The sequence below is a fragment of the Psammomys obesus genome, unplaced genomic scaffold (genome assembly GCF_907164565.1).
Source record: "Psammomys obesus unplaced genomic scaffold, mPsaObe1.curated_primary_1811, whole genome shotgun sequence".
NCBI classification, from domain to species: Eukaryota; Metazoa; Chordata; class Mammalia; order Rodentia; family Muridae; genus Psammomys; species Psammomys obesus.
The window spans coordinates 4081394-4098248 of record NW_026596443.1 but is presented as its reverse complement, the minus strand read 5'-3'; the positions used below and the strand labels follow the sequence as shown (position 1 = coordinate 4098248).

The 16855-nt window shown below is 47.7% G+C and overlaps 1 protein-coding gene across 2 annotated transcripts in view; it reads left to right on the top strand.

Annotated features, from left to right (window-relative positions):
• The window catches only part of Pkp1 (plakophilin 1), a 43056-nt gene that overhangs the window by 8329 nt on the left and 17872 nt on the right, over nucleotides 1-16855 (top strand). For both annotated transcript variants that reach the window (XM_055598241.1, XM_055598240.1), the window contains exon 2: nucleotides 1434-1540. In XM_055598241.1, coding sequence (XP_055454216.1) covers nucleotides 1434-1540 — 107 coding nt within the window. The remainder of the gene's footprint in view (nucleotides 1-1433; nucleotides 1541-16855) is intronic.

Sequence of the window (16855 nt, the reverse complement as noted above, 5' to 3'; positions counted from 1 at the left end):
AATGCTCTTTGTTGTGGGTCTGGTGCTGGGCAGAGGAGGTGGCCCTAAACAGGATGCTGGCCTGATTCTGAGCTGCCTATTTTGTTCTTGTTCCCAATTCAGACAATCTAGTTCCCAGAAAATGACCTGGAGCTGGTGACTGTGGCAGGAGTGAAAGGGTTAGTGGACTCAAGGGAGGTCAAAGGCCAGTCCTCCTCCTAGACAGGATTTCTGATGAGAGATTCCAAGCATCACTTTAGAGGAAAGGAATGCACATCCCTCTAAGAAGGTTCTCACCTGCCTGCTCCCCTTTACTCCCAGAGGCTACATTTAATGAGAGTGTGAGCAAGCTAAGGATATGCAGGCCAGAGAACCATGGCTTGTCTTTCATGGAGCTCCAATGTAGTCACGGAAATAGAACAGCAGGTGGCACGTGACTTAGGGTTCAAAACAGCAGGATATATCAGAGACTAAAGAGATTGTCTTAAGCAGGGCTGCTCACTAAGGGACCCCTGAGGAAGAAGAGGTCTTGAGCCTGGCTTTGAAAGATGTATGGAATGTGATGGATATTGCCCAGGAGGGAAGACAGATTCAGCATGGGGATGACAGTTCACTATGAGCCATGTTTCGAGACAGTTGGACCTCAAACAGGCTAGCTTGCTTGAGGCTGAGGCTGTGTTCCAGGCCTCCCCCTTCCAGCCATTCTGTGAAAGAGAGAAGGAAGATGGGTCCCTGCTCGAATCTCAAATCCAGCCTGCTTTCTGTGATCCAAAGCCACTTTGCCGCTAATAACCCTAATGACACTCTGTCCTCCTACAGAGCCTGTCATTTGTGGGTCTCCAAGCACTGTGAAAACATTAATTAATCCTCACTGGGCCTTTGAGGTTGATCCTTGCTCCCCATTTACCAGCGGGAGGACCTCCGAGGAGAAGGAAGGGGCAGGTTACCTGATCGTCTGTGGGGGATGGGCTCAAGTTTGAAGTCACAGTCCTGACAGAAGCGGACTCTAAACAGTGTGCACCGAGACACAGGTCACACAGAGACACACAGGGCAGCGTCTCTGACCTTGAGGCTCTGAACCCAGAATGTTGAGATCCTGCCTTCCTTCCCCGAGTGGGAAGCTCATCTCTGTGGAGCACGGACTTGTGATTCCTTGGGCTGGAACTGCCATTTTCCAAGGCTCTCCAGAACATATCCTGACCTGTAGGTGTCAAGGTCTTCTAAGGGGTCTAAGAGTGGCCCCTGTGGCAGGCTAGTGGCTCTCTGCTGGGCCCTGGCTCTGGAGGATATGGAAAGAGATGACCAGCTGATGACAATTCCTCACACCCTTTCCCAGGAACTCAGGCTGCTTCCCTCGGTGGAGGTGGTGGGCCTGGATGAGGGTGATACCGCAGGGGCAAGATGGGTGAAGATGATGGCCATCCCTGCCCTGACTCCCCTTCTCTGCCCTCCAGGTTCCATGTATGATGGGCTGGCTGACAATTACAACAACTATGGCACCACGAGCAGAAGCAGCTACTTCTCCAAGTTCCAGGCAGGGAATGGCTCATGGGGATATCCGGTAAGAAACTGTTTCCATCCTGAAAGATCTGAAATGTCTGTGGGCACGGTCCGGGGTTTCTGATGCAGAAGGCTTTCACGGGTTACTCAAAAAGAAAAATGCAGACATTAGTCAGTGACAGATTGCAGCTCCAGCCAGGGCTGCCGGCCTGGCCATTGCCTCGTAGGGGACTCTGCAGCCTCCTTTGATGATGATTTGGTATTTCTGAGTATCTCATGAGAACATTGTAGAAAAAGCATTTTAAAAGTCTATTTCCAGATTTTTCTGATTTGATCAAGGATATGTGAGAAGTCTGAATTCTAAAGGTCCTTTGTAAATGGAGGTTTTTAGGGAAATTATGACATATTTTCTCTCTTAAAGTGTACTGATGGTCAAAGAAGTACTCAGAAAGTCCTCTGAAACCAGGAGATCATGTCAGTTGCAGCAGCTTCTGCAGAAGCAACCTTGGAGTGGAGGAGAGCTTTGCTCGGGTTTACTAGGCAGAGAAGTTTGGATTCAAATTCAAGCTCTGCCACTCAGTAAGCTTGTGACTTTGGGTTTCAGTTTCCAACCCTCAAGTTCCTCACAAGTAAAGTAGATATAACAAAGTCTTCTTGGGTTTATTGTCAAGAGTAACTGAACTAATACACATAAAAAGCAGATTACAATTAGTAAGGCTTAAAAAAATGAAGTGGGTGGAGATAATTCTAGATCCTTTAATCCTGGTTCTGGCTCAGTCTTCCTCAACTCCCTCTGCCCACCTGTCCATTTCCTGAAGGAGCTGCGTTCTGTCTGAAGCACTGGTAGGTGCTCTGGATACAGTCATATGCATCAGTGCGTGTTCTGACCTATTCTAAAACCAGGGATGTTGGGCTATGTGGCACCAAGCTTTCCCAGAGTCCTCAAGTTCCATGGCTTTTGTTTACTTTTGCTAATTTCAACATTAACCGGCATTGCTCTCGGGAATTCTTTTGTGAGGCTTCCAAAATGTCGTACAGACAAGGATAAAAGATGTGCCTCCATGCAAAGCTGGGGCTGTGTCAGGATCAGCAGCATTTGTTTTGAACAAATGACCACAGATGCCACTCCAAGTTGCTGAAGATCCCAGGGTCCTGTGTAAGGGAGAGTGGGTGGCTTGTGAATTTAGTGTTCTTTTATTGTGTCTTGATCTCTGTTCTTGATCAGGTTAGTTGGGGCTAACTGTAGAGGATGGATCTTTCATGGATGTTACAGACAGGAGACTAAAGAAAAGAATGAACTCAGTCTGCTGCAAATTCACTTTTCATCCTTTTTTTTTGGGGGGGGGGTTTATGTATATCAGTTGTCACTCTCAGTACAACATAAATTTAGGTGATCAAACCAAATAAGCTTGCAGAGCACTCATACAAGTGAAAGGGCTTTAACATAAAAGGTGATGCTCAGATAGATTCAGAAAATACCTTAGTAATGCAGAGTATAAGGGTTAGGTAAAGCCCCCTGAAGGCAAACAAATGAGCTTATTGATCCAAGCGAATAATCATGCTAACTATATACATGTTCCCGACCTGGTCAGAACTTAGAGGTTTCCAAGCTGTTTCTGCTTCCCTCCGTGACTCCGGGTGAAACTGCTAACCATTCTGGACATCAGCTTTCTCCTCCATAAAATGAGACTGATGGCACCAGTTTTTCCACTTCATTCACATGTTGGTATTATGCTACATTAACTGTGTTATCAAACAGAGAGTGTAACCATGGAAATGGGAGGAGGAGGTGTTTCTAAAATACCTCATATGCTCTATGCCTTTCTAGCACTTTCTTCTAGATAATTAACTCAGTCCTTAACTACCTCGATTGCCTTTAATGCTCCCAAACAGCCTCCACACCTCCCTGGGCCCATTTTCTGACAACCACTGAAAATCCCTTTCCTTCCCCTCGCCCTAAGGCCCAACCCTCTTCACTCCTTTGCTGGCAGCACTGCAGACATGACTCATGACAGGGTAGCTGCTGAGGCTTGTCCCGTCTCCTCTCAGTTCAGGAGAGACTATGGGAACAGGGAAGAGCTGAGCACACAGGAGGATTTGGCCAGGTGGGAGGTGGGCTGAGCAGAGAGGAAGCAGAATAATTGATATTGGAGTCAGACATGTAATCAGCTGAACACCAAGAAAAAAATAAATGGGGTCCAGATTTAGAGAAGAGGAAAGTGGGGATGAAACAGCAATGGTGAGTTGTGGTGTGAGATAACCTTGTGTGTGTGGGATTTTCCCATGGTTGGTACAGCTAGCATGGAATGTTGTATTTTCCACCCTCTGGTAAAACTAATATGGCAGCCCCAAAGCTGGGACTATGAGGAGGAGGGTGTGGTTCATCTGCATGAGCATCGTCAGCATGTTTTCAGGAGTTTCTGAGAGCTCGTGAAGGACCATTTCCTACAGATAGGTTCTGTTTATTCGGTCAGTCAGCCAGCTGGCACTGAGCAACTGCTGGGCACAGCGTCATGTGAGGCACACTATGGATGAAACTGCAAAGACTCACTTTGCCCTCAGCAAACTTCTAGTCAAGTTGAGAGAAGCAAAGCTCAACAGAAGTAGAATAAAGACAGTTGTTCCTGTACTAGAGAATTATAACATCCTGCTCAAATGTTTCTGGCCTGTAAATGACTTTTAATTGGAACTGTTTTCAGTGTATTTTAGAAGTCATATAGGTGCCAGTGTGGCTTCCTCACGGTGGTGATCCTGTTGGAGCAGAAACAATATTGCCCACTTTGAGAGTTTCCTTCCTCAGATTTGGTTCTGGTTCCAAATATCACAGTGTTCTCCAATATCAAAGCTTTATAACTAGTGAGTAAACATTTTCTTTAAAGGTAGAGTGAGTCTATAGGCAAATCGAAAAGTAAATTCTAACGATATTTTAAAATCAATAGTGTTGCCTTATAGTCTGTATCATAACAGCCTTCTAATTAAAAAAAATCTTTTATACTTCATCTATGACCAATTATATTACAAGTTTTAGAAAACTGCAAAAAAAGAGTCCTATAATGAAGTTTAAAATGAAGTGAGTCTGACAAAAAGCATCCAGGGGCTTAAGGAAAAGACTGGTCCAAAGAAAATAATTTACCTCGGCATTCCTCCCCTGACCTGTGGGTCACTCCAGCCTCCTTCTTCAGAAACAAGAATCTCTAGAAGACAGTATTAGAGTCCAAAAGGCACTCCTACAGGTCTCTGGAAGAAGGAGGAATCTGTGAAATGAGGAAAGAATGTCCCCACACCTGATGCCTCAGGTGGGCTGACTCTGGGTCCCTGTCCCAGTCCTTGGAGGCAGACCAGTGGACAGTTAGAGCTCCAGTAGGCTTTACAGATGAGAAACTCGAGCCCAGAAATGATAAATGACTCATTGAAGGCACACAGTGCCTAATGGTATGGCAGCCTAGACCCCTGACCTACTACCGGCTCACCAGGAGTTTAGTTTTCCTTACTCTAGGGGCTTCTACGTTTTGTGATGATCATTGTATCAGTCTCCATAAATCTCTGTGTGTGACAGTGGTGTTGGGGGGACTCACAAGAGATCTACATATTCAAATCCTTTCATTCCTCTCTGCCCTGGTCTTCCAGCAAGTCTCCTCTCCTAAGGGGAGTCTAATACCAACAGGAGAAGAAAGGGAACATCATATTTTCTATTCCTAGACTCAAGCTCTGTTCACTGGCAATAATTATTAATGGGAAGGTCACAGTAAGCTTGTGAGATAAAATACAATAAAATAAACTATATGGGACATAATCATAATGAATTTTTAAAGATTTATTTATTTATGGCATTGGTATTTTACCTGTATGTATGTTTGTGTGGAGATGTTGGACCCCCAGAACTGGAGTTACAGACAGTTGTGAGCTGTCATGTGGGTGCTGGGAATTGAATCCAGGTCCTTTGAACCTGGATTCTTATCACCTCGTCATTTCTCCAGCCCAGATTTTGTTTTGTTCTTTGAAAAAGGGTTTCTCTCTGTGGCCTTTGCTGTCCTGGAACACACTCTGTGGACTAAACAGGCCTCAAACCCAGAGATCCCCATGCTTCTACCTCTGCGTTCTGGGATTAAAGGCAAGGCATGCTCTACCACCACCTTGTTCTGAAAAACTATCTTTTAATCTGAGATTCAAACACATCTATATATCCTGTTCCTAAGGTCTGGCATTCTAGGCTGTTCCCATAACTAAAACAAGTCTCCATAAGAACTTCTTCCTCTACTGAGCTAGGAACCCACAGGCTGCAGCTGTTTCTAGCTGAAAAACTGGAAGCCTTCGGGTCCCTTTTAGTTGTCCACATAATGGGTCACTTAGATACCTTTCTGGGTCAGGTAGAGCAGGGTGAAGGGGATAGAGAACTGAGGCCATTTGGAAAGCACAGATACTTTATTCTAAAGCTGTAAGTAGTCACTATCATAAGGTCTGTCCTGGAGGAAGCTAGGGCAGAGAGGATACAGCAGCCCTCACTTCTGTGCATGTGAGAGCTAGAGTTTTCCTCTTTTTAAAGCAAGAAATACATCCTGAGTATTGAATTATTTTTAACAGTTATCAAATAAAATGTCCTTTGGATATGGATTGAATTTGACCATCCTTCCCATGATCTGATCTATAGTGGACAATGCCAGCCAGCTCTGAAACAGGGTGAGCCCTGGCGGCTGCCATTTTGAATGACATACACATGGTCAATTAAATCCAGCTTGGAGGTCCTGAGGCAAGACTGTCCAGGAACATTAGGAGAGAGAATCCCATCTTTGTCCTGGATCTTTCTCCTAGCTGCTTACCTAATGGATGCATCAGTGTTTCATGTTCCCTTAATGACAGGGTCCTGTGGACTCTACACTAGAGGCCACTGAAGACTCTGAGGCAACCCAAGCCTGTTCATTCTGGACCCAAAGCAGCCTGTGGGAGCTCCTGGTACAGACTGGAGGATGGTAGCTGTATCAGGTTTCCTTGGGAAATAGACAATCCAAACGCAGTGCTTTCTGGGCTGGTGGTTCACCTCTGTCAGCATCACAGTTGGTAATGCAAAGGACTGGGTAGTGGACCACACAGTGCAGAGAGGTTGCCAGAGAAGCACGTCAGGATCCTTGTCCTAGGAGCAGTAGAAAGAGCCCCCTTCCCCAGCCCTCAGTTAGCAGAGGCTATCTCAATGTGGCATGATGTAGAGGAACAAGCCCCGGGCTTGGCTCAGGACCTTCAGTCCCTTCGTTATCTGTGTGACTCCAGGCGTGTTCTTTAACTGCCTGAGCCTCAGTCTCTGAAATGGGGAGAAAGGGATAGTAGGAGGACTGTGTGCAAGGCCTGGATTCTAGTCTCAATGGGACTGCTTCAAGATGAGGAACCTGAAGCAACATCTGTTTTCTTCAACACGGAATAAGGATCTTTTCCTAGCTCCCTGCCAAAGGCTAACATGGGGCTCCATGGGGCTTGAGGGCACTAGAGACTCTGAGCTGCAGAACAGAAGCCAAACCCGGTGGCTTCCTATAGCTGGAGTCAGTGCAGCTTCTCCAGACCAGAGGCCCTGCTTCAGTTGTGCAGGTGAGTGAAGGCTCTGTACTTCCTTCCTGCTCTCATACGAGCATCTTACTACCGGGAAGATGGAAGTTAGTTAGCTCTTCCCGGTAGTAAGACATGGGAGACACGGTCCCCAGCCCCCTCTTCCCATTCCTGAGTGCTGCTTTCCAGGTGAGGGAAGATAGAGTAGAGTCTGGCTCTTGCTCCCAAGGAGGCATGGATCCTGCTCTGCCAGGGAGCAATTGATGTACTTGCCAACACAGTGTCCCTGCTGCCAGCTTGTGACTCACTCCCACCCAGCCTTGGGAGATAGGAGGGTCTCACTAGGGCCCTGGGCTATCACCTAACAAGAAGAGACAATGATCCTGCTTGCCAAAGGACAGAATGTGCTTCAGAGAGCAAAAGGAGGTAAATGGGAGAGGTGATGGGTAACTGGGGAGGGGACTCTTCCATGTAAATGTGGCATGTCTCCGCCAACTAATAGTTGCTACTATGGTGCTCCTGGCACTTCAGCTGTGGAACTTCACCTGTGACAAATGTCCATGTCCAAGGAGTCCCTGCACGGGCCCTTCTTGACAAGCTGCAGTCCGTCAGAGTGGCTCTGCTTACTCCTAAGAAGTTTCTAGGTTGGACAGCTTTTTTTCCCTCTTCCCTTTTCCTTCATGCTTCTCCCTCCAAAGCTGACTTAGCTTATTTGAGTAGCTTGAGGCTGTACTTCCTCGCTGAGGACCTCTCAAGTCAACATCCATAGCTTAAGTCCTTCCTTGGGATTCATCTTCCGTGCTCATTATGCAGGCCTCATGGTCCTACAGAGCTAGGAGGACATGGTTATGGCATATAAATGTGAATGGCATCACTGAGCATGAGCTTCAGATGGGGGACCAGATGGGCCTCTAGGAGATGCTAAATGTTGAATCGTATGAACAGAGAGGAGAGGGTGGAGAACACAGCAAGACCTGGGGCTGAGAATGGCAAGTGCAGGTACTGCTCTGGCTTTCCCAAAAGAATGGACACCATCACTCAGGGTAGCAGCTTGACAGTTGCCAGCTCCAGGAGTCTCACAAGCTCCCCTGGTTTTCTGCAGACAATCCCTGGGGAACAGAACTCACACTGCCCCTCAAAGTGAATTGAGCATGTCTACTCACCCCCCCACATACACACACACTTCCTGATCTTCTTGTCCCCATGAGGGGCTGTAGGAGAGGCAAGTGGTGCTTTGTTAGGGGTAGAGTGGGAAGACCGGGTGTAGCTGGCCAAGGACACAGCCAGCAGCCCAGGACACTATCACCAGCTCAGGACACTCTCAGCAACAGGCCCTTCTCAGAAAGGCTCCAGAAAAGAATGTTACTGTCTCCTGGAACAGTAAAAGCCAGTTTCAGCTTGATGGATCAGCTGGGTTTTCCATACAATTAATGCAGAGCTCCATTCTGGTGGTCAGACTGGAAGAACCAAGGCTTAGACTGATTCACCAGGGCTCAACTCCTTCCCTCCTGGCTAGGGATTAGGAGGCACACAAAAAGTTCTAGCCACTGAGCATGAAATAGAGTCCTCTTCTAAGAGGGAAGATTCCAGAAGAGGTAGCCATTGCCCTCTTTCCTACCCTCACATGTTCTAGGCACAGACTCTGAAACTTTAGAGGAATGGCATGAAGAATCAAGAATAATTGTAAAAAATTTTTTAAATCAGAAGTGATTAATAGAGTTTTGTTTGGGGCCCCTTTGGAGGACAAGCCGACAAAAAAAGCAATCTACTTAACCAGCAAGTCTTTAAAGTCCTTACACTGTGGTTCAAAACAAAGACCAGATGAAACAACAGCCTAAGAGAGGATGTAATTAAAAGCTAAATTCTACAGCACTTGCTGACTTAAACCTCAGTAGGCCTCAGTTTCCTGGTCTGGAAATGAAAGCTGTGGTGAGGGTTGGGGTTGGGGGTTGTAGGGTTTGCGGATGTGGCCCTCGGGTTCTGGGTTATAACAAGCAGGGGCTTGTAAAACTATCTCACCCCTTTTCATTCTCTGTCAACTCATACAATGTGATAATCCCTGGGATTAGGGCTGTATTTTGAATTTATACAGAACATTCATGTTTTCATTCCCTGCCTCGATTCCTTGGGTATCTGTGAGATGTGTGGGTAACCAAGGACTTTTATTCTTTCTGATTGATTTGCAGGGGAATTAAGTGGCAGAAAAGTGCCGGGGCTTGCTCATTACCTCACAGGTAGAATTGGCAGCATTGAGTCTGGAGCCCAGTGGACATGAAGCATGATATGAAGAGTGAGGAGAGACAGGAGCCGGGAGAGGCAGGAGAAGATGGGTGGTGTCTCTCCCCTGCCAGGGAGCTCTAAAGTAGGAAGAGGGTACTAGAAGAAGGGCTGTAAAAATGAAGCCATTGAGGGGCTCTTTCTGGTGCCTTTACTGGTGAGAATTTTCCTTTTGTCACTGAGCCCAGAGAGACAAATGTAGTAGCATTTCCCAGGTGGGTGGAAGAGATGTCCCCACCCTTTGCTAGGGTGAGGCTCAGCTTTCTCCCCCAGGCCCTGGCAAGTCTCTGCGAGGCCTGCCTGCCTACTTGCCCCAAGAGCGCAAACTCAGCTGAAAAACAAAATCAAATCTGGTTGTGGAGGGTTAGGGCGGGGAGGGGATGCAAAGAGACACAGGTGGAGAAAGAATCAGCTTGGGGGCCCCGCCCCTCCACCCCCACCCTATGTCCTGGGGAGTGGCCTTGAAGGGGAGGAAGACAAGGCTGAGCCAGGTTGGCCAGAAGGCTGTGACTTCAAGGAGGGCTGACTAGCCTACACCAAACCAAAAGCCTTCTGGGGCAGTCTGTGATTGGAGAAACTGAGACGGAGGGAGGGGGGGAATAGGCTGATTGTCCAAGCCTGTACAACTAGGCATGGGAGAAAGAGCTGAAGCCAGGTCTCCTGATGGAAGTTCTTGTCACCTGGCTCCGTTAAGCCTCTCTTTGCCACCATAGTATTTCCAAAGTCTGGGTCATGAGCACTTACTATCACAGTTTTATAACCATCATACCAACTATTACTTATTTTTCAAGGAATCGCTTTTATATTTCAATGGATTTCCTTTGAAAAGCAACTACATGCCACTAAGTCAGATAACAGAGAGCAGCATTCTTTGCTATTAAAGGAAGGCTTCCATGGCCTTAATAACCAGTATCAACAATGTGAAACTATTTAATGTTAGTGAGGTGCCTTTGCTCCACTGGAAATTTTGAATTGCTTTGCTCTGAGAGAGATGTTGGTGAGTAACGAAGAAGCATAAGGACTCACACCTAGGCTTTGTCCTTATGGTCATCAAACTGGAAATGCAAGTGTTTCTATGTGCTCTGACGATGGTTACTGCCTGTGTGCATGAGATCCCTAAAGCCACCACACAGCCACCAATGGTGCATGTCCAAAGCATGTGAAGATCCTGAATCATAAGATAATCACGTGGGATGGTTTTCCCACACTGACTCCCACCCAGGTTATGTAGAGATCTGTAGGCCCAGGAAAAAAGCACCTAGGTGGAGCCTCTGCCTCTCAACAAGGCCACCAGCCCCCACTGACTGCTAGTGAAGTGTGTGCAGATTAAGTCTCTAAATGTTCAGTGCCTGCCAAGGGCCAGGCTCTGTGGAATGAAGCCTAAAATCCCAGTCACTTCCCTGGATGCCTCAAAGTGCTGGGGACAGAATGGAAGCACTCAGAAAGCAGCCAGTGACCCATATTTCCCTCTTAGCCACCCCAGAGTCTTGGATGACCCAAGACACCTAACTTCAAAGAGACCCAGCGATAGTTGGCTAACTCCAAGAGACTCCAGGGTCCAGCTCCCACTACCAGTCTTAGCACTGGCTCCTGTGTTCTCCAAACAACTTAAGCGCACAGTGCATTCGGAGCAACGTGTGGCTTAAGGGAACCAGTTGCTCCTCTCCATTGTTACACTCATGTTCCTACACAGAACACACCAGCTATAGAAACACACCAGGGCCAGGTCTCCTTTGTCACTGGTGTCCTTTGGGCCAGAGGGTCTTTTCAACCCTGGTCTCTAGGCAACAGACTTGTGTGACACCAGTGAACAGCCAAGCTCTCTATCTCTTTTCCTTTTCTCCCCAGCCACACAGTGCTGAAGATAGAATCCAAGCCCTTACACATCCTAGGCGAGCATTCTACCACTGAGTTTGCACCTCCTCGAGCTCTATTCTCTTCTTAAATATATTCAAGAATTTATCAAAACCATGAAAAGAGGAAAGGCAAGTACCTCCCAGGCCTGGAATTACTAGAGACTCCTTTGACGGTTTGGCAAAGGGCCACCCAAGACAAAAGCTCTTTGTCTTTTGTGTTTGATTTGTTTTGTTTGTTTAATTTTGTTTTGTTGAAAGAAGTTCTCACTATGAAGCCTAGGACAGCCTGGAATTCATGACTCTCCTGGTGCAGCACCTGGAGTGCAAGGATTATAGGCATGTGCCACCATACCCAGTACTCTTTGCCATGTGGACTTTGTCCCAGTCACCCAACTCTGGTAGCCGGTGGCTGGCGACTGGAGCACAAACACCGAGGGAGACCAAGGATCTGATTGACTATCCACCACCTATTAGCCAAGTGGCCTCAGACAACAGTTTTCCTTATCTAAGACTACTCTGGAGAAATGTGTTTCTCAGGTGAGAAGGTGGGAAGTGTACAGGATGGGTGTGCGCTTGCATATGTGTGGATACAAGTAGATACACACTTGCCTATACATATGTGCATGCACATGTTCATCCTCCAAAGGGTTAAACTTCTACCCAGACATTGGAGGGAAGAGAGGGGTGGTCACATGCCTTCATATGCGATTCTGGTGGTCTAATCAGCAGGAAAGGATTTGTGTCTTACAGGAGCTCTTTGGGGCCAGGGAAACAGGTTCCCAGTGGTATGTCTCCTCCACAAAGTCTTTGACTATCTTCTGGCACTGAGAAATACACATAGGCTCAGGGATCACAGTGGTCCCGGGACTATTCAGCCTTCCCCCTGATATTCCAAGACAAGGTGAGGACACAGTTAAGTGAGAGACTTAACTGAATTCTGCTGTGAAGCTAGCTCACACTGCAGTGCCCCCCCTTACTTCTCTCTCCCTGGGTTGACCCATCATTGGGACATCTGGGTTGGCCTCTGAGTTCAAAATCCAGAATCCCTGACACTGCAGTCTAGAATGAATGAGGCTCCAGCTTGTCTGAGCTTATGGGAGAGAGACAGCCAAGGGCCAGGGCTCTACTGCTACTTGCATATGAGAGAGCTGTGTGTCAAACACTGCTCAGATTTCCCTTCTAGAAGGAAACATGGGGGCTGGAGTTAAGAGTACGTGCTGCAGTTCCAGAGGACCAAAGTTTGATCTCCTGCACTTGTGCTCACAATTCTAGTAAGTCCAGTTCGGGGGTCCGGCGCCCCTGTCCTCGGGGGGCATCTGCTCTTACTTGCTCCTAGCCACATGCAGACACAGATGTCCTACACATAGTTAACATTTTTATCTCTAAAAAGATTAAAGGTTTTATACACGTGTACAAAACCTCACAGCCTTGTCCCTGAGCTCATTCCGACAGTGATGAGAGCTACAACCCTGCTTCACGGGTGCACTGCAGGAGAGGAACTAACTCAGGAAAGGACCTGAGTTAGTGGTAAAGCAGGCAGCAGGATGTAGAGAGAGCTGGCGCTGTAGCTGCTGTGGTGCTTGGTTCTGACAGCAGTTGTTATTGAGTGCTGATTCACTTTGAAGCTTCCTCTGTGGGCTTCCCACCCATAAGGAGGCCTTGGATCCTACAGCCAAGAGGCTAAGTAACAGGTGTCCCTGGAGAGAAAGTCACTTCCCAAAAGCTTCTCAGGCTACTTACTTACTGGGGTTCTGTAGTGCCCTCGAACCTGGGCTGCAGTCATCTTGATGCTGTGAGAGATCTGTCTTCAGTTATCTGCAAATGTTTTTTAATACTAACTGATTGGTAAGTGCTCAAGGTCTCTGCTCTTCCAAAGTCATGAGAGACACTGTTTCTGACCAGCTTTCTAATAAAGTCTACATATGCTTCCGAGATGAGTACCGAAACTTTTGTTTTTTACATTTTAAAGGTTTTTTTTAGATGACAACCTAGGTGCAATGATTCATCCTTGTAATCCTAACACTTAGGAGGCTGAGGCAAGATAATTATGGCTGGACTATGCATTAAGATTCTATTTCAAGTAAACAAACAACAACAAATCAGGTAACAAAGCATATCTGAGACCTGGGGCTGGCTATGTTGGTGTATACTGTTGTCCCTCTTTTCAGTGGCTAAGAAATGGTTATCATCTGTGTGATGGTGGCAGTGCACAACTTTTAATCCCAGCAGAGGTAGGCAGATCTGCATGGGTTCAAGGCCAGCCTGGTCTACAAAGGGAGTCCAGGACAGCCAGGGCTACAAAGAAAAACCCTGTCTCAAAAAAACAAAACAAAAAAAAAAAACAAACAAAAAAGCTGGCTGTTAACAGACATAATCTTTAGTTCACAGGCAACTCTCAGATGCTTCTGGGGTGTCCCTGGGTTTCAGGGTATTGGTGATGGAATTGTGGGTGTGTTTCCTCCCTGCCTTTGAGGACTCCACAATGCACTTCTACCTCAGGCTCCTTCAAGGCCAAGTGGCAGCACTCTTTACTCAGATGGACATCAGGGATTCTGACTAGTGGGGTCATTCTCACAACTGTGTGCCAGGAAATAAGAAGCTCAGCCCAGGGTGGGGCCTCTGCTTCTCATGAGGAGTCAGGGACTGGCACTGTCCCTGATGAAATTCCATCTTTGGTGACTCAGGCCTCAGTGGCTTTCTCGCTGACACAGACTGCTAAGTAAGCAGCACCCAATGCCTTTAGAGGAACTCTCTGTGCCTGGGGAAACTATGTGTCCCTCTTAGGTGCTTTGTTGGTGGAGCCTGCAGGACCCCAGGGAAGCTCAGAGTGATATACACATCAGTATACCGTGCTGTTCAGGAGCGCATGAAGCCCTAGTAAGATGCAAGACAGCTGTTGCCACTACTCTGTAAGGACCTCAATGTGCACACGAAGCCTGTCCTGGAGGGGCCTCCTGCCAAGGTCCTTTCTCTAGAAAGCTCTCTCCAGGCCCAAGAGGGACGAGGACTCTGTGAAGTTGTATGGGTGCTAGCTTTCAGGAGAAGGGCGTGAGGAGGTTGCCTAGCCGAACATGGCCCTGTTGGACACTCCACTGGGTGTGTGGCTTGCCAGGTAGAGAAGGGCGTGTCCTGTGGCAGAGCCAGTTTGGCCAGCCCCACCTTGTTGGCAGAAGCGTGGTTTCAAAATGGGCTAATAGCTGGGGACATGGACATTCTTTTCATCTTGGCCTGCCTAGCGCATACACTGCTTCCAAAGAGATGGGCAGTTTCTGTCTGGCTCTCCAGAACTGAGAGAGAACTTTCTGGGATCAGCCAGGGATCAGCCGTGTCCCAGATCAGAGTAAAGAGAAGTGTCCTGGACCTTGGCTGAGCTCAGACTGTGCCACCTGCCTAGGCTGTCTTGCTCAGAGCCCTCTATCCTCCACCAACCAGCTCACTTCATCTGTGGTACACACCTAGGCAAGGAGGCCATAGGAACCCATGCCCATCAGCAACTGGGCTCTCCTTTCCCAGAAGAAATCCGCTAGAGCAGTTGTGGCTCTCCTTTCAACGAGAAAGAAGAACTCAGCCCCATGCTAGGCACAATAAAAGTGCCTTTGATTTGAAAAGCTTGGAGGAGTAATAGAATCCTCCTACAGCAACAAGTGAACAAACAGGACCAGGGAAGACTGGGTGTGCAGCTGACAGAGTCCAGCTGTGGGCATCCAGGGAGAACAGACTTCATGGAGATGACAGGTCTGAGCAGAAACTTGGGAGAAATGTGAGGTTCCGAAGTAGCTGGGCAGAAAGTAGGTGAAGCAGTGGGCTAGTGTGTATCTGTTGCTGTGGGGCAGTGTGTATGTGTGTGGAGGGGGGGTTGGGAGGGAAGAGATGCCTGTCTAGGTGGGCTAGAGTCAAGTTGATTTGCTTTCCTGGTAAACAGCAGAAACGCAGTAAGTTCTCCAGCAAGGTTGGGGGCTAATGGAAGCTTTGCCTGAGAAAGATGGAAGTGATGGTGCAAAAAGGTGGGGACCAGAAGGACCCTGTGTGCTCAGTAGGAGGCTGGTGGGAGGAGTTAGGAGGTGCCCAGGAATAAACTGAGAAAAGCTAGGATCACAGTACAAGCGGTGGTAATGCAAAAGAAGGAAGCAGATAGAATGTGCAGGTGGAAGGGCTCTGAGCAGGATCAGACAGTCGAGGCAGGTCGCACAGCCTAAGCTCAGCTCAGGTGTCTATGTCCATAATGTCTGGTTAATGTCCTGCCCAGTGTCTTCAGTAAATGTGAGTTTTTCAGCCTTTGGAGCCTAAGAAAGGTATTGATTTGCTTTGACCTGGCTCACTCTAGAACTCATGTTCCTTGTCTACACAGTGAGTAGAGGACTCCTGAGAGCTTCCTACTTAACTTAAGGAGTTGCAGGAAGACAGGGGCCATCAATTTGGGCTGAAACACCATACTTCTTCAGAAAAAAGGAGGGAAAAGGAAGAAAGCATTAAGGGGTCAGAGGATCTTGAAGGCAGGGCTGCTAAAGAACCCAGGTGCTTCATTAACATAATGAAGAAATGATACAGGAACAGCCAAGTCAGAAAGCAAATGCCTCCCGGCACAAAGCCTGGCTTCACTCTTTGAGCAGGTTACTAGACAAAGTCATTAGAAGGGAGGGCAGAACATGGGCTAGCTAGGGGAGGCTTCTGGCCAAGGCGATCTTGTCTGGCTTGCCTGGGACTGTGGTCCCAAGGGCCAACTCCAGAGAGCCCCATGAGTGGTTCCAAGTGGAGAAGCATGTCTCTGCGCCCACACCCTGGGCTTCAACGTAGCTGCCTAGCCCAGCCTGCTGACTAAATGGTCAGTTCTGCTCCCAGGGCATTGAGTTTCTAGTCTGGAATATTTTGATTCATAGAGTGTCCCACCAGAAGTTTGAGTTTCCTAAGGAAGCATGGGATAGACCACCATGCTGTGTGTGTGTGTGTGTGTGTGTGTGTGTGTGTGTGTGTGTGTCCCCTTTGTATTCAAAGAAGAGGAGGCTGCCAGCAGATTCCTATCTGAGTGTGGGGGTGTGGCTAGAGAGGCATTGGCAGCAAAGCTCTCCCACCTGCTGTGGGCACAGGTGCCCATTCATTCTCTTCTGGCTACAGCTGTTTGCTTAGGACTTAGAAGACAGTGTTTGGAAATGGAGGTGGAGGTGGGATTGCTATCATTTGGAGCCCCCGGGGCAGGGCCGCCACAAACATCCTGTGATGTTTGGGCATCCAGACAATGAAGAAGTGTCCTGCCACAGATTCCAGGAGCACCCATGTAAGGAAAGAGTACTCCATCTTGGCAGAAAGCCTGCTTCCCTCTGTGTGTACCATCTGGGCAGAATAGGTACCTCTCTTCTCCCAAGAATACTTAGACCTGTTCTGTGCTGTGGGATGAGCTCAGCATGAGGCTCTGAATACTGGGTGTCACTGTCCTGGGCCCATTCTCTTATGGGTTATCTATAAACTTCTTTAGAAATGGTATGGGTCCTTAAGCTAGGGGCTGAGAAGATGGCTTCATTGTTACGTGCCTGCTATATAAACACAAGGACTTGAATTTAGGTCTTATCACCCACTTAAAAGCCAGGCATAATAGTTCACATCTTTAATTCCAGTGTTGGGGGAGTGAAAATAAGTAGGTCGCTCAAGTTCATTGGCCAGACTAGATGAACACACACACACACACACACACACACACACACACACACACACACACA